Source organism: Cataglyphis hispanica, chromosome 13 (genome assembly GCF_021464435.1).
Source record: "Cataglyphis hispanica isolate Lineage 1 chromosome 13, ULB_Chis1_1.0, whole genome shotgun sequence".
NCBI classification, from domain to species: domain Eukaryota; kingdom Metazoa; phylum Arthropoda; class Insecta; order Hymenoptera; family Formicidae; genus Cataglyphis; species Cataglyphis hispanica.
This window is the reverse complement of record NC_065966.1, coordinates 5513872-5540199: the sequence shown is the minus strand read 5'-3', so window position 1 is coordinate 5540199 and position 26328 is coordinate 5513872. Positions and strand designations below refer to the sequence as shown.

The window sequence follows — 26328 nt, the reverse complement described above, 5'->3', positions numbered from 1 at the left end:
GTACTCTGCTCTAATTCTGTCACTCTTCGATTCGTTTATAACACAAAGCGGCACGCTCGCGCTTCTCCTGCGGAGCGATCGCAACATGGGGAACCGTCGCCAAGTTAGGTGACATCGGTGCGCTGCATGTGCCTGGCATGCTGTCGGGAAGAATCGTGATAGGCGATTCCCGCACGTAACATCTCGCCATGTCGAAACACGTCGTGAGACGCGGAAAAGGGTGGCAAGGTAGGCAACGACGGTAGCAGGCAGCTTAACATGCTGGCACCGCCGTCCGAGGAATAGATCCCGTTGGTCGGTGGCACCATTGACGCATTGCACGTGGCAGGAGTGGATCCTGGCAGCGGATGTCCGTTTTGTTCGTTGGAACCTAACAAGCTCGAACTCGAACCTATCAAGTTTCCTATGGACATTGAAGAGATCTAGGTTTGTTGATGTTGTACTAGGTAATCGAGCCTTTATACCCTCGTGTATTTATATTTTTATTATAATAGATACGTATATATATATATATATATATATATATATATATATATATATATGCATGAAAAAATTTGAATTTTATAAAATTATAAATTATATTTTGATGACAAAAAAACGTCATATTTCAGAAATATTAGCCTGGAATATTTATCAGTTAAGATTAATTAAAAAAAATAAATAATTTATAAATTAAAAAATATTTATTAACATTATCATAGTAATGTTAGTGATTAAATATGCATTACTATTTATAATATTTTAGAATAAAAAAACAATACAATTATATCGGAATGACGTTTCATGAAAATAAGCGCAGACAACAGCATAGAATAGATGTTCGCAATTTGTTTTTAAACAAATATGATATTTAATATGCCAAGAATTTAATCCATAATAATATAATAAATGACAAAATCCCAAGCGAATATATCTCGATTGCAATCGCGTTCTCGCAAAACACTGAAAATTATTTATCAGTGTTTGTAATTGCATGAATACAAAGTTTATATATAAAGACGAGATTTGTAAATTCACCTGAATATTCGCGTGTAATCGCTTTAGCAAAAACGATAATCGCATCCACTAATCCTTCAACAATACCGCGTGCCTCGTATAATGCGTATAAAGCATGACAATAAAATTTTAATATCTCTCATTTGTAATATTTCTCTGTCGAATCAATGATTTATAACAAGTTCATTAACGATTATTATTTTCTCAACGTTCCATATATAATGAATAAAATCTTTTTTATTCTATATTTTATATACAATATTCTGTATCTTTTTCTCAAAAAAAAAATTATTTTCTCCTATATATAATTCTTTTGTTATCTTAAGTGATTTGAAATGCGATTCACCTGGAAGACTGACGCTCGACGCGGAACTGACGGACGAGGCGATCGATAAAGGCGTCATCATGGAAAAGTCCGAGGCCTCGGAGGACCTCGCAGCGAGGTGCGAGTCTATCCTGGCGGTGGGACGAACGCACGCCAACGATGACAGACCGAAATCGTTGGCCCTGTCCGTCGCCGATCGCCGATGCCTCGCGTGTATGCCGGACTTGCCGCTATTACCCAGACCAAAGTGCAGAAGCTCCAAGTGTCTTCTAAGATTTCTCGATTGGCGTAGAATCGCGCCGCATAACGGACACGACGCCGGCTGATCGGACAGACTGCGCGTCTTCGACAATCCGTCTCCTGAAACGTCAAATTCCTCGTCAAAGCTAGATAGATTTCAACGCAAAACATTGTGAGCATCTCACCTCGACTTAGACATCGTGTCTCTGGTATGGTAAAATAGATGAGATAGCAACGCATGTGTAACTCACGCCAAAGTTGTGTTTTCGTGAAAAATAACGCAACATACAGTATCACATAGTTTATTTGCAAAAGAAAAGAAACTGGATAATACATTATCTTATATTTCTCCTTTTCAATCGAAATGCTAATTATTTCGTATATGCACATACTATTGTCAACGGTCCACGCGTACACAGCAAAGTCCGTCATTACAAAATAGGAATGTGCACCGATTTCACCTTGTGGCTGTTTAGGGAAGATCTTCGGTTTCATTAAAAAAATGGTACTCGCAAATACAATTAGCTAATATATATATATATATATATATATATATATATATATATATATATATATATATATATATATATATATATTGCTATTAGACCATTTCATGACAAGGAAATTAAAAAGGCAGTAAAATGAATTATGGACGAACTCGAATTGCACGATTATAAGAAATCCCGATTATCGTATAAGACATATAGTAAAAGAATAAGAATCTTTTATCTCACGATATAACTTTTTCCGCTATACTTGAAACTGCATTGATTAATCCTACGATATCCTTACACTCTAAGGCGTGGAAGATTCATGTATAAACTTAATCGCATAAATACATTTCGAATTGATCTAATTAAATAATGCGAGTAATTACAAATAACCGTTCGCATAAATGAATAACTAAACTATACAAATAACACGAGACTTTTTTTTTCATCCTCACGTAACATTGTCATAGCACTCTCGAATTCAATCACCGTAACACAATCGAATAAAATCCGCAAGACTACGAAACGAATAATCAATAACGACGCTCGTGTTCGTTTTGACGAGTTTCCTCCCTGTACATTTATCTGGCGGTCGTTGGTGACGGGATGCTGCTCGGTGGCGAAACCGCGCTCTCAGGCCCATGCAACGTCGGCGAGGGTAGGCTGGGCTTACAAACTATCTGCTCGCAACTGTTACTGCCACTGTCGGTCCCGTAAGTCACAGATTGATCGTTATAACCGGGCGATTCAACTTCAGACTTGATCAGTACCATCGTATCGGAATTGTGCGCCGTCGTAGTCGTCGTCGAATTGTTACTGAACCGATACTTGCACGAGGACAACAGGTGCCTGCGCAAATTCCTCGCCTGGCGCAGCGTCGCACCGCAAAGCGGACAGACACCTGGACAATCGGAAGCGCCGCGCGTTTTCGATTGATTCACGCTTCCTGTCTGAGTGGCCGCTAAACTGGACAACGACAAAGCAGATGGGAAACCCAGTGAACTGTGAAACTGTGGTATGTGCAGCGGTGAGAATTGCATCGGCATCAATGGCTGCAGATGCGACTCGCCATCCGAGATGTGATCCTGATGCACCGCCTGATGATTATCTGCGATGGATGATTCTTGAAGTCGCGGTGAATGACTGCCACCCTGATGATTGTTCGCGTTCGTGTTTCCAACCAGGCAGTTGCCCGCTGTTAACAGACACAAACACAATGTTACCATACGGGGCTGAACTGACGTTGCTTTAGCTTGCTTGCTTTGAATTTGTTTCTCTCGCTCTCTCTTTCTCTTTCCCTCTCTCTTTCTCTCTCCCTCTTTCTCTCTCTTTCTTTCTCTCTCTCTCCCTCTCTCGCTCTCTCTCTCTCTCTCTCTTTCGGTCGAACGAATTGGAGGACGACCAATCAGAATTGCAGTTCAACCCGATCGATGGTTGTGCTTGTGTCCGTTTTAATTAAAGCGAAAAACAAGGCCTATATATATATGTACAGAGCCTCTCATAAAAAATATTTGGTATAATTTAATGATGATTATTGCTAAACATAATGCATCGGACACAAAACACAAGTGAAATTACTATTACATCTTAACTATCTTACATCCTGCTTAATTATAATCTTACAATTACCGAAATTAACTCAAAAATTGCAGTGACATACGATTATCTAAAATAAATGAAGTAAAAGAAAACTCATCTCTGAGACAAATTATACAGTACCTAAAAAATGAAACAAGTATTTTTATTATATAATATTTTGTTACACAAAAACTATTCCAAAAAATCAAGAAAATTTACAAAATCTTTCATAGCTTGTATCTTGAACTTTGTTTCTCACTTGAGATATAAAATTAATTTATCAAAATAAAATATTTGCGAAATGTTTACCTGTATCATCAGTCTGATCTGTAGCGTCATCATCCTTGTTTTCATAAGGCATTGTTCTGTTGTTATCATCTACAAGTCTGCTTTCACTAACATCGGTAGTATTACTAGTGCAGGGCCATTTTCCAGAAGATGTGGACGATTTTCTCCTCTTTTTTCTCCGTTTCAATGAATTATACGAGTTGAGTGTCCTTGATAAACCTTCACTGGGTGTTGGTATTGCTGATGCAGGAACTTCTTCTCCACTCTAGATATATATAATTTAATTATATATTACATAAAAAACACTCGATTTTTCTATTTAAGGCCAATGTGCAAGAGTGTATTAGAAATGTACCTCTGTTACTACAGTTGGTGGTGTTAATCCATGGATACACAAGCAATGGGCAGCCTGAAGCAAGGAAGGCAACTGCGATGGCTCAACGCTTACCTCTCCTCGGTATACAAATTCTAACAAAGACTCCAAATCATCTGCTCCAATTCCTGCCAGCATAACCACTGGATGCTGGCAGGGAGTACTCTGTGAGTAAATATTTTGTCAAATTTTACAAAATTTTCAAATTATGCTTTCCTAACAATCCCATTAAAACAATGACACAACCTTGAGCAGATCCAAGAGGAACGGACTGGCTGCGCAGAGAACAATTTTATGCGCAGGAAAACTGCGACCACCGGCAGCCAAGGTAACATCCACTAAATCGCCATGTCCTCTCAATAGCTGCACTGCGGAGACCAGAGAGGAACTGAATTCTCCCCACGAGAGACTGTAGAGTTGGTTACTGCTACCCATTCCGTATTGACTAATTCAACTGTAAGCGAATATATTGACATAATTACTTAATTTTTTATTATATACAACTTTCACACTGTCATATTCAATGATAAAACATATCATAGCATTCAATATCAGATTCATCAAAGCTATGATTATTGTGTACACAATTTTTGCATATTCTATCTCATTATAGGACAAACCTAGAAACAGCTGATGAGATACAATGAATGAAATAAACACAGCAGCAAAGTTTCCCTTTAATTAAATAATATTTCACATAGAAAATGAACATTCAAACACAGATTTATCCCCAGAATATTCCAAGAAGACTGATACGAAGCAACACATGCAACGACAATCCGCTAGCTAACGGTAACGATGCGTGTGTGCTCGTCGTCTTCCCCCATCCAACGTTCCTTAATTAGTGCCCCCACCCGATTGAGCGTCGCGGCGTCGTGCCGCGAGTTAACCTAACAAACGCAACGGCTACCTGTGGCAACGTAGGCCTCTCGTCGCAGCGGCAGTGCGGCGGCGGCGACGACGACGACGACGACGACGACGACGATGACGATCGCGAACGCGGTCGCGTCGATCTCTCCCAATTGGTAGTTACACGAAACGAAATTAGGTTGGAGAAAGTCGTACTCGCGCACGGGTCACATAAGTCGAGAGTCGGGGGCGGCTGCGAGATTCAAATCGCACGCAGGGTGTCAGGCGGCGACGCGATGTCGTCCGGGGAACGGGAGCATCGCACGGGCGGAACGCACGACGACGCGATGATAGTCGCGGAATTCGTTTTCAGAGCTGCGGCGCCAGCACGCGACTTTCCAGGCGAGAGATTCAAACTGAGATTCAAACTTCAACTTCAAACCCTGTCAGAAGCGATTGCGTATGCGTGCACATGTACATCAGTGTACAAACGCACTTGTATATACGTATATGTATGTATGTACTACGTCACAGTGTGCTACGCGATGCAGCGCGCGGTCAACGGAGGAAGAATGAACCGCAGCCGGAAGTTCATTGAAAGGGCGCGAATCATTCGATTGACGTGTGTCAAAGAAATATTGTTAATTTTTTAGCGGTGCAATCGAAAATTTATTGAAGAGTTGAACGAAAGTCAATATAATCATTTGTGAAATATCGTTATTAATTTATGACAGTTCTCTCTCTCTCTCTCTCTCCTCTGTCTCTCTCCCCTCTCTCTCTCCCTCCTCTCTCTTTCTCTCCTCTCTCTGTCTCTCTTTCTCCCTTCTTCCCCTCTTTCCTTTTCTCTTTCACTCTCTGCCACTCTCTTTCTTTCTCTCTCATCATTATATTATATTTATATTTTATATTGTATATATATATATATATATATATATATATATATATATATATATATATATATTGTGTATTTTATATTGTGATGTTGCGTGTTGTGTAACCTAACGTAAAATAGCTGAGTTAATTATTAAGAGATATCCTCTCTCTCTCTTATTTGACATAAAACAGCTGTGCTACTTGTAGATACTACTTACGATCTTTTAAGGAAGGAGAAAATGAGGAGCTACAGCTACGTGATATGAAAAGCGCCAGTAAAAGGAACGAACTTATAATACGTATTTCGCCGGTGCGCGTGGCAATTCGATGACTACGCATGCGCTACCACGTACCACTGTGCGTCAATTGACACCTCGCCAACAAGTTTTTGCTCCGCTCCGGTCACTGTAGCTATACCTAACTCCAGTCAACTCCAGTGCCTTTTGGAGTCAATGGTGTATCGTGTATTGTTGTTAGCGCGTAATTCATATTGTCGTTGAACTGTGCGTTTGTCTGTCACGATGTCGTCCGGTAGCTGGGAATTGGTCAGCAGGAAGAAGGACAGGGGAAACGACAAGTCCAGCAAGCTGACGAAGGCCGAGAAGAAGAAATTTATCGAGAACGCGCCGAAAGTTGAGGACTTCTGTAAGTCATCTGTCATAACCTATCTACCTGCTTGGCAATTCAATTTTATAACTTCTTAACTTCTTAACTTTACTCCTCAATTTGTCGCAACTTTGTCTATACAATTGCAAGATAAAAATTATGGAATCCAAGTGAACAGCGAATCAGCTATGCTTGAAAAAAACGGTCACAATATGGTACTAATGTATGTACTTTTTTGCCATCGATTCATTCTGCTATTATCCTTTCTTGTTGCAAAATAATAGACTTGATGTTTACAGTTTGTGACAAATTACTTTAAATTATTATTACTTTATAAGAAAGAATAAATTTTTTTGCTCTAATATTAAGAACATTATCTGACTGAATTTATGTTTGATTTTAGTACCATTGAGTCAAGTAAAGACATTGTATGATAATCTGGATGGAAATAAGGAGAATAAAAAACCTGCTAAGGCACAAGGGAAAGAGCACAAGACAAAAGAGAATGAGGAAAAGAAGAAGCAGCAACAGCAGCAAAAACAGCAGCAGCAAACTGAGAAAAAGAAACAAGAGCCAAAGGAAAAACCTCCAAAAACTATTAAGGATGCATTAAATGCAGTAAGACTTCTTTTGATTTAAAATAGACATGTAGAACCATTGCTGTTAATTTTTTATTATATTTGTGCATTTAATATATTAAACCAAGTTTATTCTTATATTTTAACAAAAAAAAATTTTTTTTGTGAAAGCGCAAACATTGAATTATTATAATATTACTTTCTATAATATTAATTTCTTATAATGTACACAGATCACTGTGCAAGAGCTCAATGAACTTCTGACCACTGCGCAAATCAGATTTCCTGAAGCTCCCTTGCTTTGGTTGAAGGAACTCGATGCTTTCCTGAACATCAAGATACCCATTAGCAAGGAAGACACAATATTCTCAGGAAAACCCAAGGATTATCCATTAAGTCTAGTACCTAAGGCGATCTCTTCCATACTCGAACAGGCAGTGGAAATGGCGGGACAGCAGACTATACAAATTTTTTACGAGAATATTCTTACGGCGATGGCCACCGACATGGTCAAGGGCATCCCCGTTGTCGGACATAAGATATTTTTACAGTTGCTAGCGCATTTAAATCCCGAGATAACCGCCGCCAACATTCCCAAATTGATTAGCATAAGAAACTCTTACGAAAACAGGAAGAACATTGGCTTGTCTCTTTTGTGGGCTTGGTCGCAAGCCGGCAAAAAGAATTTAGCAGTCGGCCTGAAGATTTGGCATGAGGTAATGTCGCCGATGCTAGAAACGAAGGGTTACTCCAGCTATGTCGTGCAGGTTCTCAATGATCTCGTTTTCGGTCACGATAATGTTCATGATCTTAGTTTGGATCTGTACCTGGATATTATTATGGACACCTATTCTCAAAGATTTCAGAATATACAACCAGCAAATCTGGGAAAAGAGATTAGCACGAGTATTGACAAGTTGCGAGTAAGTAATGGAGTGAGAGATTAATTATGTAAACATGCGATGCATGCGCTAAACTTGCCGACACGTTTGACATTGTTCGATAACAGCCATAAAACGAATTAAATAATATCTTTTGCAGTCCATATTGTTTAGGAACAAGGATATAAGTTACACGAAATTATTCGAGATGTTAATGGGAAAAGTATCGCAAAAATCAGATCCAAACTATAGACATGAGTTAGTTAAAGCTCTCGCAGACTGCCTCGTCACGGAACCTCTTTGTTTTACTATTTGGAGTTCTATTTATACCAAGCATTTATATCAATCCAGTCTTCTTCTGTCGTATATCGGTAAGTGTCTGCGCTTTTCATATTTCAAAATGAATGGATGCATAATTTACATAAAATCATTTTTATAGATACGAATTTACCTAATTTGCAAGCAAAGCTCAAAGCTAAGCACTTGAAAGAAGCTCTCGGATTTATCCAAAATAATAATGAAAAATGGAAAAAAGCCAAAGACGAAAATTTGGCGCTTACATGCAAAAAAACATCTCAGGTGAGTTTTATGCATTATTATATTTACAAAATTTTAATTATAATATAGAAATATATAATATAAATATATATATATGTATATATATATGTATATATATATATATATATATATATAATATATAGATAATCTTATATAAAATATATATTATATATTATATATAAATATATAATATATAATAAATTATAATATAAAATATTATAAACACGAGTTGTGCTTTCAAAATATAATACAAATGAATTTATAATTAAATTGAAGAAAACGTGAACACAGCACTAAATATTACAGATATTTATTTTTATCAATCAATTGCATTATCTGATAATATATCGTGTTTTTGATTGCAACTTAAAGTGTTTTCCACATCCATTTTAATATGAATATATAATATACCTATTTTTTCTATAGAAAATAAAAAATATCACACATAATAATCACAATATAAATGTTCGTTAAAAAGAAATTGTTTATCCGTTATTATAAAAAAAAAAACTTAATTATCTATTTATTTCCAAATCAATGAAAGTTATAATCGTTTTCTTTGCATTTACTTGAGTAACAAATGCAATGAATATGTATTTTCTTCAATATTGTACAAGTAGCGCAACGAGTCATAAAAACATTGCATTTTATTGGAGTCATATATATTGTGTTTACAAGAGCTATGTAGGCGTCGATAAATGCACGGGAATAGCGCGTAAAAAATTATTAGTTATTAAAATCAATTACGTCGTAAATTTCAGAATATTACACGCCACATTCGGCTTCTAACAACGATTGTGCGCAGGTAACGAACATAAATTTGCATCTAATTTAATACGTTGCGTGTCTCGCGGTGTTCCACGTAACTTGTGGTGTGCGAACACTTAAAAAACTTATTTACTCTGACGGATAGACAGTTATGGACACTTAAATTTAGAAAGCATTTCTCCCCTTCACTGAACTGCTCTAGATTTGTATAAATTTGTAGGAATTTTTTTGCGCTTACTATTCAAACAACTTTCAATTCATTATCATATTTACACTCTCCAAATGTAACGTAGATATATTTAAATGAGAACTTGATTAATCTTCTAAATCTCATCTAATATGAAATATGAAGATCCCATTTAATATTATCATAAAATATCTCTTTATTTACGAATTAATTAATTATATTTAATTATATTTATAATAAAATATTTTTTTATATTTTTATTTATCTATAAGAATATGTGTGTAAATAATATTATATAGTTTTCGAGAGAAGAGAAAGGAAAACGTAAGAAGTAGAAAGTGCAAGATTAGAAAAACACAATATACATGAAACTGAATGACATTAAAAATTTAGTTATAACTAACATCTCTTAGAGAAAGTGTACTAATTCCTAATCGACATAAACAATAAAAAAGGAAGCGTCATGGTCAATAGACGCGCTTCGTGAAACAACGTCGTCGTTGATTAGACTCGCAATTTACGTCGCAATCTTTGTCAGTACGTGTTATTCTACGTAGTCATTATTCCCACGTCCTCGAGTACGTATACATGTCTATCAACAAGTTGAACTTCCCGTATCATTGATATCGATATTATAAATTCTTTTTTTTACAAATTGATATCAAATATATATTCATTATTTACATACATGTATATATAAATACGTATATGTGAATACGTGTGTGGATGTGTGTTCTCTGTCTCTCGATATATTCCGCGGTAAGATGTTCGTTCCGTAAACATCGCGCGTTATTCTACTTAACTTCTCCGAAGAGGAATGACTTATCCACATAATAAAGAGATCGGAGATTCCACGCGAGTTGGAGTTAATTAAAATTAAATAACATTTCTCCATTACTATCTTGGTGTTATTAAATAGAGATCATAGTGCGCGATCGAAAAGGTAAATTTATATTTATTTCTGCAAATATTTTTTATATAATATATAGATTTGTCGGCGACGTGCTTCTTCGCGATTGAAAAAGATTTCGGAGAGTTTCGAAAGTTTTAGCGGTGAAATTCGTGCCGCGAAAAGATTCGAGGAATTCCTCGGCGCCACGTTTGACGTTTGACATTTGATGTTTGACGTTTGACGTTTGACGTTTAACGTTTGATCGGCCGTGAATTTCTGGAACCCGCTCGGCTCGGGCACCTTCGTCCCTGTTCGACGACGAGAGGTGGCGGGCTGGATTCGAACAAACTCCATCGCATCTGCTCTCGCAGGTTAGGTAGTTGTTTTCGGGAGTGCACGCGACTTATTGATCGCTCTCGTTGCCCCCTCACGACGCGATCAGCTATACGACACTGACATCGTTCGTGTCTCTGCACGTTTTTCTTTTTTTTCGGAGCACATCGCGGATCGAGATCGGCGAAGTCTATTATACATAAACGCCTCTCACACATCTCGATTTTCCGCAGGTAAGATAAAATATCGCGCGTATCTATGTGTATATACGTGCGTATGTGTGTGTGCGTGTGTGTGTGTCTCGTAATCGCCGATATTTCGACATTTGTAATTATTTATATGATGGAAATCGCGCTCGAGATGACAGATCGGGAGCTGATTCAGCTGTATTTTTTCAATATATCGATGATAGGCCGATTTGTCAATATATTACCGATAAAAAAAGTTATCGTTATCGTTAATCAATTTCCACGTTATCATGATTTCAAAGTCTAACGAAGTATGGTTTCTCTCTCGTATATATTTCACTTCTGATAAGCACGATAGTCGCGATTACTTTTGTAGATCTGACGTAATTTTATTTATTACAATTGAAATTGATTCTTGCGTGCATATAAGAAGCCAATGCGAAAAACATATGTTGATAGAAAGACGAGATTTTCGAGTGACGTTTGAGCAGTCATCTTTCAAAGATGATTGTCGTTCAAGTTTTGGAATAAAATAAATTTTTGAGAAACTGATTTCATTATTTATTCTTTCAGATAATATTGAAGAAAATGACCTCTTCCACACGTCGCAGTTTTCCATGGAGATCTGCCAGTTTTCTTCTATTAATGCTTATTGGTGCTATTGCAGCATACGATACGCAGAAGCATGGCTCTTTTGAGGGTAAGGCTCTTGCAAACAACACTAGTCATTCTCTATTTGCTTCTTATTTCATAATATCATGCTTATCATTTGAAAAAATGATCATTTTCTTATCTGTTTTTAAATCTTTACAATTGGCATTTTATGTAAAATTTTTATTCAGAGGAACACAATCTCATTACTATATAATTTTCATAATGGTATAAGCATATTGTCATGATTGACTGGCAAAAACTTCCATTGCTATCATAAACATCATGACTATTAATATTTCTATCTCTCTTTACTAATTTCTCTTGTAATTAAATTGAAGATGCAAATTGATCTTTTATTTTGTTATATATTGACATTTTTGTATTGTAGCGTCCCAAATTGGAAAGTTCTTGAAAACTACTGGAATATTGAAATATATAGAAAAATCATGGGTTACTGTAAAGTTATATTGGTCCGCAGGACACAAAGCAATTAAGGATAGCTCACCAGAATATTACAAAGCTATCGTAGACTTAAGTACACCATATGTTAAATTAGCTGGTGATATCTATCTTATAATAAGAAATATTTCTGTTAAACTATATAGCAATGTTGCAACGTATGTCGAAAAAAATATACCTATAGTTTTCGACAGGGTAAGTTTAATAGAAATATTAAATGATATATTGTATGTACACATTTTATAATAGTTTTAAAGAATGATTTTTTTTTTTGCACAGATCGAATATTACGCTCCAGGTATTATAGAAGAAATTAAATCTAAAAGTTTTCTAGCACTGGAGTTTGTGAAAGTTTCCTTCATTTTCATTGGAGAGAAAGTTATTGAACATTCCACTGCAACGATACAGTGGTTGGAGAAGAATGTCTTTGTGTAAGTGTTACACTTATATAGGAGCTGCATACATCACTCGAACGTATATGTATATGATTGTATATGTTTTCTCTTCAGGGGTAAACTTAGTCCGGATAATCTCCGAAGTTACGCTATATGGGCTTTCGATACGACGCAGTCGTATGCCAGTCAAACATATGATTGGGTATATGAAAAAGTGCAGACTCTCTCCAAAGTGCCATGAATAAAATCCATTGGTTTCCTCTACGAACATTATTGCGTTGGTAACGAAATCTCCATCTGTCCACGCATTTTTGCATTTATTATTTATGACATGGAAACTTTACATATATGCTTTCGAAGATCACGAACACGTCGGCCATTTTACCTGTGATATCTCAAAAGGAGAGCATCTTATTTTGGTTGGTCCTGACGAAGAAAATTTTGTGACCTGGTAAACATGAATAATCGCGAGCATTTTTTTATTAAGATAAATACTTCTATCATTTTTTGAAATCATTCTTGATAAGTAATATATACCTATGTATAATATATCTATAGGTCTCTGTATACGCAAAAATGCGAACTTTAGTATTTTGTATTTTCATTTATAATTTTGAGGATATTGATTGAATATATTCGATTATATTGAGTGATCATAAATAAAATCATCGTTTTTCGTAACAGCTTTTTTTGTAAATGTAATAAAGAGAAGGAGCAAACTACCAAAGTTAGAAAAAAATAAGATCATTTATAGTAATCAATTAACAAAAAGTCACTTCACAGAGAGATGGGTCAGAGCAATAACAGCGACAACAGTGATATTTGTAGAAATAGCAGAATAATATTAATAAATATCGCAAATAATAATAATAATGAGATGATGGTAGTAATAGTGACAAAATGCGATAGATAAATATGATATTATGATGATATAATATAATTTTAACAAGAATATATTAAAGTTTTTCATGGGAAGAGATCTGTGGGCAACAGCCACCTCCATAAAGCTACGTATGTAAAAGTGAGTGTCTTCATTTCCTTCCTTCAACAGAGCATTTCGGCAGCGTGTTTCTCTTCTATATCTTTTCTCATCTCTATGCATGCATTCACAGCTTTTATCCCTGATTCCACTTCCACAAGTGTGCTATCATTAATGATGCACTCTAGGTGCATTTACGTTTTTGCAATCTGTTCAGTGATCGCACACTATAATTCATATGGAAAGAAGAGTTTCATCGTATTCTTGTATATTTGATTACAAAGATACTCTTCTTCCTCGTCTCTAATCCGTGCTAGGACTTCCAATATTTGACTGCAAATAGAAATTGTAATTAAATCACATACGTAATTTAAAAATATTAAAATTACAATTATTGTTATAAAATTTTTAACAAATAGCGAAACTTAATGTCATTTTGCGACATGAAGAGAAAAATGTTCCATATTGATACAATTTTTTCTTCAATTTTTATATTGTATCATGCTTTTGCTTTGTTTTCAAGAAATATTGAAATATTACCACCAGATACTCACACTATCGTACAAGGCTCGTTCCGTCCTTTAACCATCTGGTCTGCTTGCCATTTTTCTTTCTTTACAGAAGGAAAATGTGTAATAACATCCTTTGCGGACGCGTGAGTCGGTCTGATCTCACACCATGGACAATCGGTTTCTATCATAAGCCTGTCTGAGGGAATGGTAGTGATCGCAAAAAGATTTTCCTCTGTTTTCAGAGAGCTGAAACGCAAAACAATGTTATCATCGACTCAACTTTTCTCAACTGTTTGTCGAGCTTTCACAAGAATCACGCACTATCAATCATACCATCCATTGACGCCGATGTACAAGCCTAATTGTAATATAGAATTAGCGTCTTCCGGATTGCCATCGAACGAATGTACGACGCCTGGCGTCAATTCGTTTTTGTGCTTCCTCAGAATTCGCACAAAATCGTCACTAGCATTGCGGCAGTGTAAGAACATTGGTAACTTTAGTGTGGAACACAGCGATAACTGCATCTCAAAATACTTTTTTTGGATTTCTTTGGAGCAAAAATTCAATCTGTCGTAATCCAGGCCCATCTCACCAATAGCAATAACCTTGTCCTTGTTATTTAGCGCCAGATCCGACAGCGTTTTAAGATATCCTTCTGGATCGCCACATTCTTCAAATTCATTGCAACGAGTCGGATGACAACCAACCGTCGAATATAGTCTGTCTGCAATATTGTTGATTAATCATTATTAACAACTTGTAGATGATAAAATAGAAGAATTTAGTATAATATAGTAAATTATTACAAAATGCATTAAAAGTTAAAACAATGCATCAATTTAAAAGACAAAAATTTATATTAGGTTAATTTTTTATATATTTAAAGAGATGGATCAAGAACTTGCCATCAGTTCTTGCTATTTCAAGTGCCTTTTTGCTTTCTTCCACACTACCAGCTGTAATAATGATTTTTGAAAGATTATTTTTCCAACTTCTCTCTAAAACCTTGTCCAAATCTGGCTGATGTTTTTGAGATCCATGATAAATGCCTTGATACATAGAATCTGTTAAATTAGCTCCAATATCTATAATAATTAAAATGATAAAAAAATATTACAGCTTCATCATCTATAAAAAAAAAATTATATAATATAAATTATACAATATATACAAATACAAGAAAATTATAGGAGATATTCTATTTCATGTACTAAAATATTGACAATGCTAAAATAATTAATGCTCTTTTTCAGTTTCAAGAAACACGAAGGTGATGAAGGAAAATTTTTTCAGAAAGTGCGATAATCAAAAAATTCACCGACTATCGATTAGAAGCGATTTTAATGAATTGATTATTGATATCGTTATAACCTTTACACGAGGGTGTGTGTGCGTGACTCTACTACGGAGTACGCAATTTCGTCGAGAGCAGACATGAAAGATGATCGAAGTACGTTTACCTATGAACTTCCGTAGATTGGACATTTTAGCTCCGAGCATAGGAATTGCTCCTGTGCGGATTATCCGAGCCCGAGGAAATTGGCTCGAGATTAGATGTAGAGGTTAGCAGGTGTCACTCGTTTAACCGGTTCAGCAGATTGACACATGGATGAGAGCCAGACGCTCGGGCAGAACTGACATTGCGCCTTCATGCGCAGTAGAATTCGTCTGGACGCGTAACATCGATCTGATTGCTGTGACTACCGAATTCTGATTTCTTCGTTTGATTGTAAAAACGATGGATATATCTTTCAAAATTTGAAAAGGATATTAAGGAATTTATATCCATAGATTTTATCACTGATTTCTATTTTCATAACGTATGTAATTTTTCTCTAACACATAATTTATAATTATTTTATAATTTTATATATTTCTAAAAATATATATGTATTTATTTTCAAGAATTGCAAGAATTTAATGAGCTGAATTTAATTTTGTTTAAATTTATTTTTTAGATAGCATGTGAATTTCCATTGAGAAAAATATCGTTATAATTATATATACATCTTAAGAAGAAGTTATCAACAATTTTTTTATTTAGATACAACAGTCTTAGAGGAGGTACAACGAAAACGTAATTATACGTTTTTTTTCCTACATATTTATTACAAATCTTAATTTACGATACAGACATAAGAGTTTCTTTTCTCGTGACTCGATGCATTTGTAAACTTATGGAATAAGTTCCCAGTTGGTTTATATTTTCACGAATGGAATATTAACAGATGCGACAGATATTTGTATTACTGTATTGCGAAAATACATCACATCGCTCTCAAGTTCATTCGCGGAATGCGATTACTGGAGCGACTTTATGATCGCATTGATCTTCTCGACGCACTCCTCCTTCTTCTTGGCGATCGCCGCCTCCGCCTCGACGAACTGCTGGCGACCGATCTTCCCTGGGACCAGTTTATCCACGTACAGCGTCTGCTGTTGGTTGTAGAGCTCCTTCAGGGAACGATCGCACTTTTGCAGCTCCTGCACGCGATCGTACACATCGCCGGATTCACCCTTCAGCTTTTGCGCAATCTCGTTAAGCGCGGCGGTGGCCGCCTTGTACTCCTGGTTGATGCCCTTCACCGCGGTCAGGAACGCGTTGGCATCCTTGTTCGTCTTCAGATACGCCAGCTGATCGTCCAGCTCGTTGTAGGATGTGACTCGGCGATCCTGAGCGGCCAATATCTTCTCGCACTGTCCGGCGATCCTCAGTTTACTCTCCGACGCCTCGTCCTTGTCGATGGAGAAGTCCAATCTCACGTATATTATGACTAACAGGAACATTAGGTACAACGCTACCACAACCAGCAACGGCTCCTGCAACATCAGCAGACGCGGGAATGTATACTTCAACCTGAAACTTTGGATATGATTCTCCACCAGATTCTTCTTGGTCACTGACACCACCGGACGTCCGGTGACGTCGAGATACGTGTAGTGCAGAGAATCCGCCAAGCGGGTCGTGGGATACGGCAGTTCCAGCTGTATATTCCGCGCACCCTCCGGCAGAATAATCTTCAGAACTATTTCGTCCACGATCATATCGTCGAAGATGTGATCCAGCAGTCTCATCTCCAGGGTGTACTCGTCTCCGGAATGAAACAGGTACTCGTAACTGGGTACGCTATAACCGATCGTGTACCGAGTCTTCCAGCCTCCAAACAGCGGGAATCTCGGACGCAGATTCAACTCTACGGAGTCCTTCTTGATGCGGGTGTGCGACGTGGAGATGTTACCGATCTCGTCCCTGTAATAGATGTCGGAAGCGGCCGCAGGTAGGATAGTATCGAAGCTCTGGATGCTGGCCTGTCCGGACTTGGATTCACGAGCATACTCATAACGAGAGAAGGAACCTTTCAACAAAGCACCAGTATGCAGAAGATCAATGTGCTCCTCGACAGCTATATTACCCCAGTGAGAGATCTCAATGGTTCTCTCGAGCCTGGTCACCGTGAGAAACTTGTTGTTGTTCTCAAAGTGCACCGTCAACTCTTCATAGGCGAAAGGTGGTTGCTTCTCGAACGGTCCATAAGCTATCGCTGAACCAGTCTGGGAGACAGGTTTGATCTTGGTGTAGCTTTCAATGTTGCGTGATGGCAAAGCCACATAAGTCGTCTGCTTGGTTACAGCGTAGGGCAAATAAGCGTACACATTCCCCGTGTACTTGACCAGCTGTTTCTCCTGCTGGGCAATCTCCTTAGGATGCGGTACCAGCTCATGCGTGAGTATCGTCTCCACCTCTATGGTGAGAGCGCGTCGAGGCGCCAGATAATTGGCGAGATCGATAGAATAGAAAATCTTGTCGCGATGCGCATCGACCTTGATCGGCGTGACCTTGAGCTCCAGTTTACCTGGTTCCACGCGTGCCGCTATGTAACTGAGAGACTCCCTCTGCGCGCCCTCCAGGCAGTAGAGAAAGCGCTGGATGGCTCGATCCTTGCTATTATTGTCCAGAACCACTCGAGTGGTGATCTTGGTCAGCTGGGATTGCAGATCGATGTGACGTTCGACATTTCTGACAACCAGGTCCGGGTCCACGAGATCGGCGGCGTGTATGAGCGTGCACGCGTAGAGCGCGAGGACGCATATTAAAGCGCCCGCGCGAATACGAGACATCTTCGACGTCCTCGGGAATGAGGTGTACGGGATTGCGGATATTGACGGTGATAACAAGAGTTATCGACCGGTGTATGTTAGGTACGTATGTGACATAAACGTGGCGTCTATCTATGGCAGATTCGCGGGCATATCGATATACGGACGTGGCCGATAACCGGCATTCACTGACCGCGTTTTCAATGCAGATTAAAATTGTGTTCGAGAATAGTCTGTCAGCATTTAACTTCGCATCGCCATTTTTTTTTTATTCCCGTCATTTCTTGAGAGACCTATTTAGACCTCAAATAAGGGCCGTATTACACTACGGGTTGCTGGCTCGGTTGCGAGTTGATCAATCAACCGACAAACTACTTTGCTCTGATTGGCCAATCAGTCGGAATTTTGGAAAAATTTGCCAATTCGATTTTTCAATGGTCTCGTTTCTCATGGAATGATTTTTACAGAAAACGCAACTATTCTAAATTCAAACCGTCTTTTAATTTAGAAAATTTCTTTATTATCTTCTTTATAATAAAAAATACATTTAAATTTCATTTTTTTACAGATTCTTCTATAGTAATTATTTTTTTTTTGTTAAAATAATAAGAATAAATCTTTCGATTATTAAAAATTCCGGAAATATTAGTTTAAGGGAAACCCAGTCACAAAACTTCTCAACAAGCGTGCAATTTTTAATCTTGATAATAATTATTTATAAAAAGTAACGATTAATAAAAAATTGGATATTTATATATTAATAAATACTTATCGAACAATATTTATTATCAATAAAAATTTTTTTATATACATAAGAATTCAATTCTAATAATTTTTTGTATTTCAATAAGTCCAAATTTCTTCGAATAATTTCTGATTGGTTGATCCTCATTATATTATTTTTGCTAGATTCCATTTTCAGAAATTCTAGATATTGATTGTGTATCTAAAACGATGTGAAAATTGCAAAAATGAGGAAATGTGATGAATTCAGAATGTCTACGATTTTATTTGTTGAAATCTAATAAAAATCTGCTCAACTTTATAATTTTTATTTCTTATAATTTCCACAATTTAATTAACGCACAATAAAATTAAAATTAAGAATAATTAATCTGTTTCCTTATTCTTATTAAGTTTTTATTAGGAATAGAAATAAGTATTAAATTCTTAAAATTTAATATTTTATTTCTACTAATATTTTCTCTATTATGCGCAGGGCCTTACTCAAAGTAATAAATAAGGATAGAGTACATTATACTGCTAAAAGTATGCTCTCCGAACTCAGCTTAAGGGTGACGTGTCTATATATCGCATTGCGGCCTAAGATTTGTTAGCGATTGGTCACGCAGCATGGTGCCGGAACGAGCTGGCCAATCCAACGCTTGGATCGATCGTGGCAGCTTGTGAATCGTCGATGGAAACGACGGTGGGGGTTGGAAAGGGGGCGGAGAAAAGCGGAAAGAGATGGCGTTGATTATTGCGAGGGGACTTTGGCGGGTTAAGCGCGACGGCGATTATCCGTTCTATCCCTTTCGTAGTCAATGGTCGCCGCGAGCCGTCCGCTGGAGAGTGTCGGTCCGATTTTTCCTACGGAAAACACTGCTTCCCGTGGGTCCATCGTCATCGTACGCTTCGTCGCAGCAGCGCAGCAGCAGTCCCTTTGATAATCGCGCATCAATCTGCAAGCACGGTGAGTCTTATCCATCCCCCGAAATCTATCTCGTCTCGGGAACGGGCACGCGCCACACGGTCGCGCCATCGCCGGAGTGAGCATCGGCTCTCCTCTGTGTCGCGAGGTGCGACCGTGCGCCGCAAATCCGGCACGTGGTCCCATCCGTCGCCTTGGCTCTCCGTTCCCGTTACTCGAGCACGATCCGCGCACCGCGTGTCGTATAGTAGAAAATAAATAGGAAATACGAAGCGAGCCCGCCAACGCGCGGTCGCTACGCAGCGTCATCGTCGCCGGAGCATCGTCATCATCGTCGTCGACGACGATGACGGGCGGCAATCGCCATCGTTTACGCGCGATCTTTTCTCTCTCCGGCGCAAAAAAAGCGCAGCGCGCGCGCGGCGTCACTCACGGGATGCCATCTTCACGTCGCGCGGCGCATACGTACGTACGTATCATGCACGCACGCACATACACATACCGCCGGCTGAAAATGTCGAAGGGATCCGGTGGGGGGCGCACGGAAAGAGAGAGAGTGAGAGAGATCGAGCAAACGGATCCGAGCGCCAGCCACGTTGTACGCGCCGCGAGAAAACCGGAGGAGGAACCGTCGTTGGGTCGAGCGAGGGAGAGAACAGCGAGTACGGTAAAAAGAAAAAAAAAAATCATTCGATACCGCGAAGTTCATCGTCGTCGACGACGTCGTGTCAAGTACGTCGACGTACCCGACGCCGTCAACTCCTTCCCCGATTATTATCCCAGTCTCATCATCGTCATCGACGTTGAGCGGACGCGGCCCCTTCGCGACCACACGCGGGCCACACGTGTTATATCCCATCTTTTATCTCGTTCACGTTCTGTTTAGTGCGTATATATATATACAGGCAATGTGACGATATATTGGGACTCGCGATGACGCGAGAAGGATGCCATTTTATCAACGCGTTTCGCGTGCGCGCCGCTTCGATCCGGTCGGCGCCATGCGGTGTGTGTGTAGTTGGCCGCCGCAGCCTCTCGTTAACGCTATTATGCGGCGGCCGGCGCTTCCTGCGAGCGAGTTCGCACGGCCTCATCGCCGATAAAGTGCACATTCACCTGCGTGTCTTGCTCGCCTCCCCCCTCCCCCCACTTCCTCCCTCCCTCCCTCCCTTCCTCCTCGCTCATCCGTTCATCGCACTTCGTGCCCCGCGCGCGCGTTCAGGAGACATCTGTGTGCGGCGCGCGCGAGCGCGTTAGATATGGCAGTTTGTCCGCCGCGAATCTCTCGGGTACTCTCGGCCACGAGTACGTGAAATTCGATCGCGATTTTTGTCATTTTTTTTATTTTTTTTTCTTCAGAGATTGTATGATTGGAATTTTGTAGTTTGAACAATGGTATATAGATTGGGAATTTCTTCAGTATAAGTGTGATAAGTTTGAGAACTCTATGAGTGGGAAAGGATGCTCGGATGATATATATATTCCTTGTAGTTTACATGTGTAAAGTTGTAAATTAATTAGGAATAACGTAAAACATGATACGATATATAATTGAACGTTAAAAATAAATATATATATATATATATATATATATATATATATATATATATATATATTAAAATATATAATTAAAATATATTATTAATATCAGATAAATATAATTCAGTATGTATAATTACAGATTTGTAGAAGATGAGTTCGAGTGCGTGTTACAAATGTAACCGTATGGGTCACTTTGCACGGGAGTGCCCACAAGGCGGTGGTGGAGGCAGAGGAGATCGTGGACGTGATAGAGACGGTGGTTTTGGACGTGGCCGAGAGAAGTGCTTTAAATGCAACCAATTTGGACACTTTGCGCGTGAATGCAAAGAGGATCAAGATCTTTGCTATCGTTGCAATGGTGTTGGACACATTGCTAAAGACTGTCAACAGGTTTGTATTTTGTTATAGTTCAATATAGATATTTTGAATTGTCTGCATTTTAATATTCTCTCTTGCCTGCAGTGGATCTTTGCAATTAGAGTTGGGAACTTTGTGCTATGACATAGAGACTGTATCAAATAAATTGATAGTATTTTTTTTGACAGGGACCGGAGTTGAGTTGTTACAATTGCAACAAGACTGGTCACATGGCACGCAGCTGCCCGGAGGGTGGCAACGATTCCGGCCGCTTTGCCATGCAGAGCTGTTACAATTGCAACAAGACGGGCCATATCGCTCGCAACTGCACCGAGGCCGGTGGCAAGACTTGCTACATCTGCGGCAAGACCGGTCACATAAGCCGCGAATGCGATCAGGATGACAGGAAGTAGGAGACAACCGGAATCCGTGCCGCTCGCTTAACGATAACGATAAGCCGTTCACCGTCGCGCGCGCCACTACCGGGAATTGTAGCTAGGTAGGGATGATGCGGACGTATATCTCGTTGACGCGTACAATTCGCAGAGGACGCGTGTCGCCGACATCGTCGTCGTCGTCGCCATAGGCGTCGTCGTCGTTGTCGTCGTAATCGTTCGGATTGCCACCATTTACCATGCTCCCAATTCCCGGAGGCCAGCCCCCAACCCTCCTCGCCCTTTATTCCCAAATCTCCTTCCCCTCTCTGCCCACCGTTGTTCTCTTCGCAAGGATTTTTTTTTCTTAATGATGTCTTTAAGTTTTTATTGCTGTTACACCTATACATACATCAACACATACATTGTATTGCTACGTGTAAATGAGCGCAGGGTTCATTTCTTACAAACACATTTAATAGTTACATTTATTACACATACATGATACACTTTCTACACAAAGCATACATATACACATCTATATAATAATATGAACATTCGATTGGATTAGAATGTAGAGACATGAGTCCTCTGTCCCCCTGACCTTCGAACTGTCTCGTATGCGCATTGTTTTCCGATGCAAGATGTATGGATTTTCAGAAAGTTCTAACATGTGGTCTCGCGAGATTCAATGCGTGTCTGGCGATATTCGCGCGATTCAAGTATAATAATGCGCAAGATTTTCTCTTTTACGCATCCCCTCGAATTTGTTCGAACTAAGCAAATTTTACAAAACGACTAATAATAATGAAGACATAAGAAAGGAAATAAAAAGAGCAGACTGATACTCGGCGCTTGGGTAGACAAAGAGGAACATCTTTTCTTTTTCTTTCTTTTTTTTTTTTTTTTACATTGACACGGTTTACGAATAAGTAATCACAAGGCACGGGCTCACGTCGCAACAGTTTTCGCATCCACGCATCTTGTATTCTCCGGTCCTCCCTCTCGAACTCTCAAGCTGACACTCATAAATCGACAAAAGAAGGAAAGAAAAAAAATGAATGCGAAAGCGAGAAATGGAAGAAGCGAGAACACACATGCCGGCCCTGAATGCATAAAAATAAGATTTAGTAACGCTAATTTTTAATGTGTAAGGATGTAATGAGGATCTCGCCGAGCTCTTACAACGTATGTCATTTCTGCGTTTTTTTTTAAATCTTTTCTTTCGCCATTTTCTTCCATATATCGAACTCGTCTAGTTCCATACAAGTGCGGACAAAGCAATGTATAGTTGTAGGATTGTCAGTGTTTACGGGTTTATATACAGTTATACCGCGTCTTTTACTCACCCACCCCGACTTCGATGAAGTAGGGCGAAAGAGAGAGAAGTGCGCTTTCTTACGTGGTTTCACCAAACGTAAAGGGAACGAAACGCGACTTGCGATTTAATACCAGTGTAATACGTTCGAAACGATCGCTACATCACGATATGTATGTATATATACATATAAACACGGTAGTCTGTACAAGTTGGTACATTTTGTACGTACAATCATATAATTGTTAATAACATAGATTCATATTGTTTATACTATCGCCGTTCGTGAACATTCGCTGTTCATGGACATGCGACAAACGAAAGAGGAATTTGTTTCTCTTTGCAGGAGAGAGAATGTACCAACCTTACTATATCCTTACATGTTGCTGAAAATACTTCGTTACTAGATATATGTATATATATATATATATGCGCATATGTGTATACATATATTTATGCATATGTGCAGGAGCTGTATTTTGTACTGTAAAAAGCTAGCTTATACTCTGGTCGTTGCTGGTGACTAATTCCAATACGATTCTTCTTTGTATTGCCACGAGAAAATTATATTTTTCATGTATAGACATGTTACTGAGATCGATATATATTTCTTCTTTTCCTATGCGTAACTTATAAGTTGTGTAGGAGCAAAATTTGTAGATACGGTCAAAAGAAACGAAAAAAAAAGAGATTGCGATGGATTCGAGGGAAAAAAAAGACTATCCCTGCCGCCGCGCGCGGGGATGACCACTTATACTCGACGCGAGTACAAAACGAGATTTTTCTTAAAAGAGAAAAAAAGAGACTTGTGTGCAGCCACATTAAAAGAGAAAGAGAGAGAGAGAGAGAGCCGCGGCTCGTCCGATCGCGGCGCGCAGTGTTCATAAAATAAAAAAAGTAATAAAAAAACGAAATTAGAATAAGAGACGCGATTAGATTTCCGACTACTTTTTCCAAACAAATACCGGACCATGTTTACAGTAGAGCGCGACACCACGCGATATCAACTCAATCATCTGGAAGCCGGGGCAACAAGATATCTTTGTTCAGATCCGATACGCGCGGACGTATCCGCGCGCGCTTGCGGATTCAGTGGTTTTACCAGCAGCGACAATTGTGTATTAACGTTCAGAAGCCAGGCGTTCCTGACTATCTCGATGGAAGGAAAGATCCCGAATTGGATCGGCCGCGGCGGCGGCGAAGCCGCGCTCGGGGAGGTATTTCGCGTAGTAAATCCAGGTGTCCTGCAACACAATTTTATACACTTAACACACACGTTCGGGACTTAATTAAATATCCGGATCTCATTGCGTAGTTTCGGTGTGCTCTAATGCTCACGATGCGAGACTTGGAGAGGATCAAATAAATTGTACTTCGCGCTATTATCGGACTTCGCGGCCTCTGGTGCTATCGCCCGGTGCACGGACATGCGTTGGACCAAGTCCTCCGTGAATGGATGATGACGAAAGATTGGAATATCCTTCGCGTTATATTTAATTAAGGATCTTCTTCAACAATTTCAATCAGACATGTTTAAATCAGGATCCTATATTCTCTCGATGGCATCGAAAACGATGACGTTACGAAGTTGTTCCAATTTTTCGGATGTCTTTAATTTAAGACTTTTCTCAGAGACACTTTTTTTATATATATTGTCTGGCTGGGAACGTTTGTAAGAGAGATTTAAGTCGAGTACACATCACACATGAGTAAGAGTAACAGTCTGAATGAAACCATGATAAAATCGATTCCCTCCGCGACACAGTCTCCGGGTTTATTTGCGGCACCAGAGGTACAGACGAGAGCATATAATACGAATAATTATTATTATAAAGAAGAAAAAAAAATACGAGTGCGATTAGGGCACCTGCGCTTTTGTCTCTGCTACAAGACTTACGTACGAATATTGTAAAGAGTACGACTGTTACAGTGTATGAATTTAATTCGACCGGCGGCGCACGCCGGGTCCACGGCTCGACTTATATATTAAACTAATCTATTAATACTTAAAAAGAAAGGAAAGGAGAGAGAGAGAGCGACAGAGAGAAAGAAAGAAGAAGACAAGGAGGATGAAGAGGAAGAAGAGTAAAAAATAAAAAAAAATAAGCTGCAAAATAATAAAAAGGATTGTGGAGTATTTGAAGTTATGTTTTTAAACTGAATTTTTGAAATAGAATGTGTACGGAGAGGCAAAGAAGGTGAATATTTTTTTCTCTTTTTCCCAATATTCATATTCAGTGATTCATGCATCAGATCATGTTTCAATGATAATTTATTCTTTCCTATTTGCCTTAAATTTTTGCAGGGTAAATTAGTTTTTTTTTTTTTTTAACTTTAAGTTACGTTTAAAGTCAATGGTACAAAAATTAAGTTTATTACTAGTTCTATCCCCGAATTTTTATAGAACTTTTTACAGGCCGTCCAGCGACCTGTAAAAGTTCTAGATTCACGGTTTGCGATTTCAACGATCGTGATTGTGTCAGTATAAAAGAAAATTATATAATCGGACCAACGCACGCATGCTTCGAATGGGATCTACGCAATCTGCGTGTCATCGTATTAATGCGTAATGAATTGCAAATATTCACAATAACAGTCATCTACATATTTAATTTTATTATTAGGCCGTGATTAATGTATTATCAAAGAAAAAAAAATTACTCTTCTACGATTCTAAACTATTTTATCAGTGTCGAGTTTTGCCACTGATATGATAAACAAAATTTTTACAGATGAATTTTGAAGGAAATTCTAATTCTTGCCTTATACAAATTTTTGCAATATTTTTAAAATAAATAAAAACAAAATCGGCCTATAAAGTATTCATTAAAAAAATTCAAAAGTGCTTGAAAATTCTGTATTGTATATTTTTCTTGTTTGGCGTATATTTTTTATCTACGTTATGAATGAGCGACCGCAGAAAAAATAAAACTGAATGGACAGTCGAACAAACGATAATATCCCGAGCAAGAATAAATAAAT

At 38.5% G+C, this 26328-nt stretch overlaps 5 protein-coding genes across 11 annotated transcripts; 2 read left to right on the top strand and 3 right to left on the bottom strand.

The window, feature by feature from the left end:
* Window positions 1–104: 104 nt before the first annotated feature.
* On the bottom strand, window positions 105–6349 carry LOC126854243 (transcription factor GAGA). Of its 4 annotated transcripts, none has more exons than XM_050600783.1 (6): window positions 6232–6349; window positions 4538–4745; window positions 4274–4456; window positions 3940–4183; window positions 1343–1681; window positions 105–403 (listed from the first exon to the last, which is right to left on the bottom strand). In XM_050600783.1, exons 2-6 carry the CDS (start codon window positions 4724–4726, stop codon window positions 105–107), a joined length of 1254 nt encoding a protein of 417 aa, XP_050456740.1. In that variant the 5' UTR covers window positions 4727–4745; window positions 6232–6349. The 4 variants fall into 4 exon arrangements, with proteins under 4 accessions (XP_050456740.1, XP_050456738.1, XP_050456739.1 ...); XM_050600781.1 differs by lacking the exon at window positions 6232–6349 and adding an exon at window positions 5202–5813; XM_050600782.1 differs by lacking the exon at window positions 6232–6349 and adding an exon at window positions 4912–5189.
* Window positions 6350–6380: 31 nt separating this feature from the next.
* On the top strand, window positions 6381–13193 carry LOC126854224 (transmembrane protein 214-A). Its single transcript, XM_050600744.1, has 9 exons — window positions 6381–6658; window positions 7023–7237; window positions 7431–8120; window positions 8239–8449; window positions 8518–8657; window positions 11578–11704; window positions 12047–12312; window positions 12397–12548; window positions 12627–13193. The coding sequence occupies exons 1-9, from the start codon at window positions 6535–6537 to the stop codon at window positions 12751–12753; spliced, it is 2052 nt and encodes a 683-aa protein (XP_050456701.1). The 5' UTR covers window positions 6381–6534; the 3' UTR covers window positions 12754–13193.
* A 144-nt stretch (window positions 13194–13337) lies between these two features.
* LOC126854256 (deoxyribonuclease TATDN1) lies at window positions 13338–15816 on the bottom strand. Of its 2 annotated transcripts, none has more exons than XM_050600814.1 (5): window positions 15467–15816; window positions 14908–15091; window positions 14337–14726; window positions 14046–14249; window positions 13338–13824 (listed from the first exon to the last, which is right to left on the bottom strand). In XM_050600814.1, the coding sequence occupies exons 1-5, from the start codon at window positions 15504–15506 to the stop codon at window positions 13719–13721; spliced, it is 924 nt and encodes a 307-aa protein (XP_050456771.1). In that variant the 5' UTR covers window positions 15507–15816; the 3' UTR covers window positions 13338–13718. The 2 variants fall into 2 exon arrangements, with proteins under 2 accessions (XP_050456771.1, XP_050456772.1); XM_050600815.1 differs by lacking the exon at window positions 15467–15816 and adding an exon at window positions 15378–15459.
* Window positions 15817–16016: 200 nt separating this feature from the next.
* On the bottom strand, window positions 16017–18301 carry LOC126854229 (dolichyl-diphosphooligosaccharide--protein glycosyltransferase subunit 1). Its single transcript, XM_050600750.1, has one exon. It carries the CDS (start codon window positions 18123–18125, stop codon window positions 16308–16310), a length of 1818 nt encoding a protein of 605 aa, XP_050456707.1. The 5' UTR covers window positions 18126–18301; the 3' UTR covers window positions 16017–16307.
* A 1318-nt stretch (window positions 18302–19619) lies between these two features.
* Window positions 19620–25543, top strand: LOC126854280 (CCHC-type zinc finger nucleic acid binding protein). 3 transcript variants are annotated; one of them, XM_050600859.1, is made up of 3 exons: window positions 19620–19797; window positions 21437–21687; window positions 21843–25543. In XM_050600859.1, exons 2-3 carry the CDS (start codon window positions 21448–21450, stop codon window positions 22065–22067), a joined length of 465 nt encoding a protein of 154 aa, XP_050456816.1. In that variant the 5' UTR covers window positions 19620–19797; window positions 21437–21447; the 3' UTR covers window positions 22068–25543. The 3 variants fall into 3 exon arrangements, with proteins under 3 accessions (XP_050456816.1, XP_050456817.1, XP_050456818.1); XM_050600860.1 differs by lacking the exon at window positions 19620–19797 and adding an exon at window positions 20263–20422; XM_050600861.1 differs by lacking the exon at window positions 19620–19797 and adding an exon at window positions 20275–20417.
* Window positions 25544–26328: the final 785 nt, after the last annotated feature.

Bases quoted from the DNA above. Each gene is read 5' to 3' on its own strand.
- LOC126854243 (XM_050600783.1), bottom strand. From the start codon at position 4,726: ATGGGTAGCAGTAACCAACTCTACAGTCTCTCGTGGGGAGAATTCAGT. The intron at 4,457-4,537 runs GTTGTGTCATTG...ATTTACTCACAG, and splicing joins TCCTCTTGGATCTGCTCAAG to AGTACTCCCTGCCAGCATCC. The intron at 1,682-3,939 runs GTAAACATTTCG...TTGACGTTTCAG, and splicing joins AGATCAGACTGATGATACAG to GAGACGGATTGTCGAAGACG.
- LOC126854224 (XM_050600744.1), top strand. From the start codon at position 6,535: ATGTCGTCCGGTAGCTGGGAATTGGTCAGCAGGAAGAAGGACAGGGGA. The intron at 8,121-8,238 runs GTAAGTAATGGA...TATCTTTTGCAG, and splicing joins CGAGTATTGACAAGTTGCGA to TCCATATTGTTTAGGAACAA. The intron at 8,658-11,577 runs GTGAGTTTTATG...TTATTCTTTCAG, and splicing joins CATGCAAAAAAACATCTCAG to ATAATATTGAAGAAAATGAC.
- LOC126854256 (XM_050600814.1), bottom strand. From the start codon at position 15,506: ATGCTCGGAGCTAAAATGTCCAATCTACGGAAGTTCATAG. The intron at 14,727-14,907 runs GTTCTTGATCCA...TATTGCAGACAG, and splicing joins ATAGCAAGAACTGATGGCAA to ACTATATTCGACGGTTGGTT. The intron at 13,825-14,045 runs GTGAGTATCTGG...TTCTATTTGCAG, and splicing joins AACGAGCCTTGTACGATAGT to TCAAATATTGGAAGTCCTAG.
- LOC126854229 (XM_050600750.1), bottom strand. From the start codon at position 18,125: ATGTCTCGTATTCGCGCGGGCGCTTTAATATGCGTCCTCGCGCTCTAC.
- LOC126854280 (XM_050600859.1), top strand. From the start codon at position 21,448: ATGAGTTCGAGTGCGTGTTACAAATGTAACCGTATGGGTCACTTTGCA. The intron at 21,688-21,842 runs GTTTGTATTTTG...TTTTTTTGACAG, and splicing joins TTGCTAAAGACTGTCAACAG to GGACCGGAGTTGAGTTGTTA.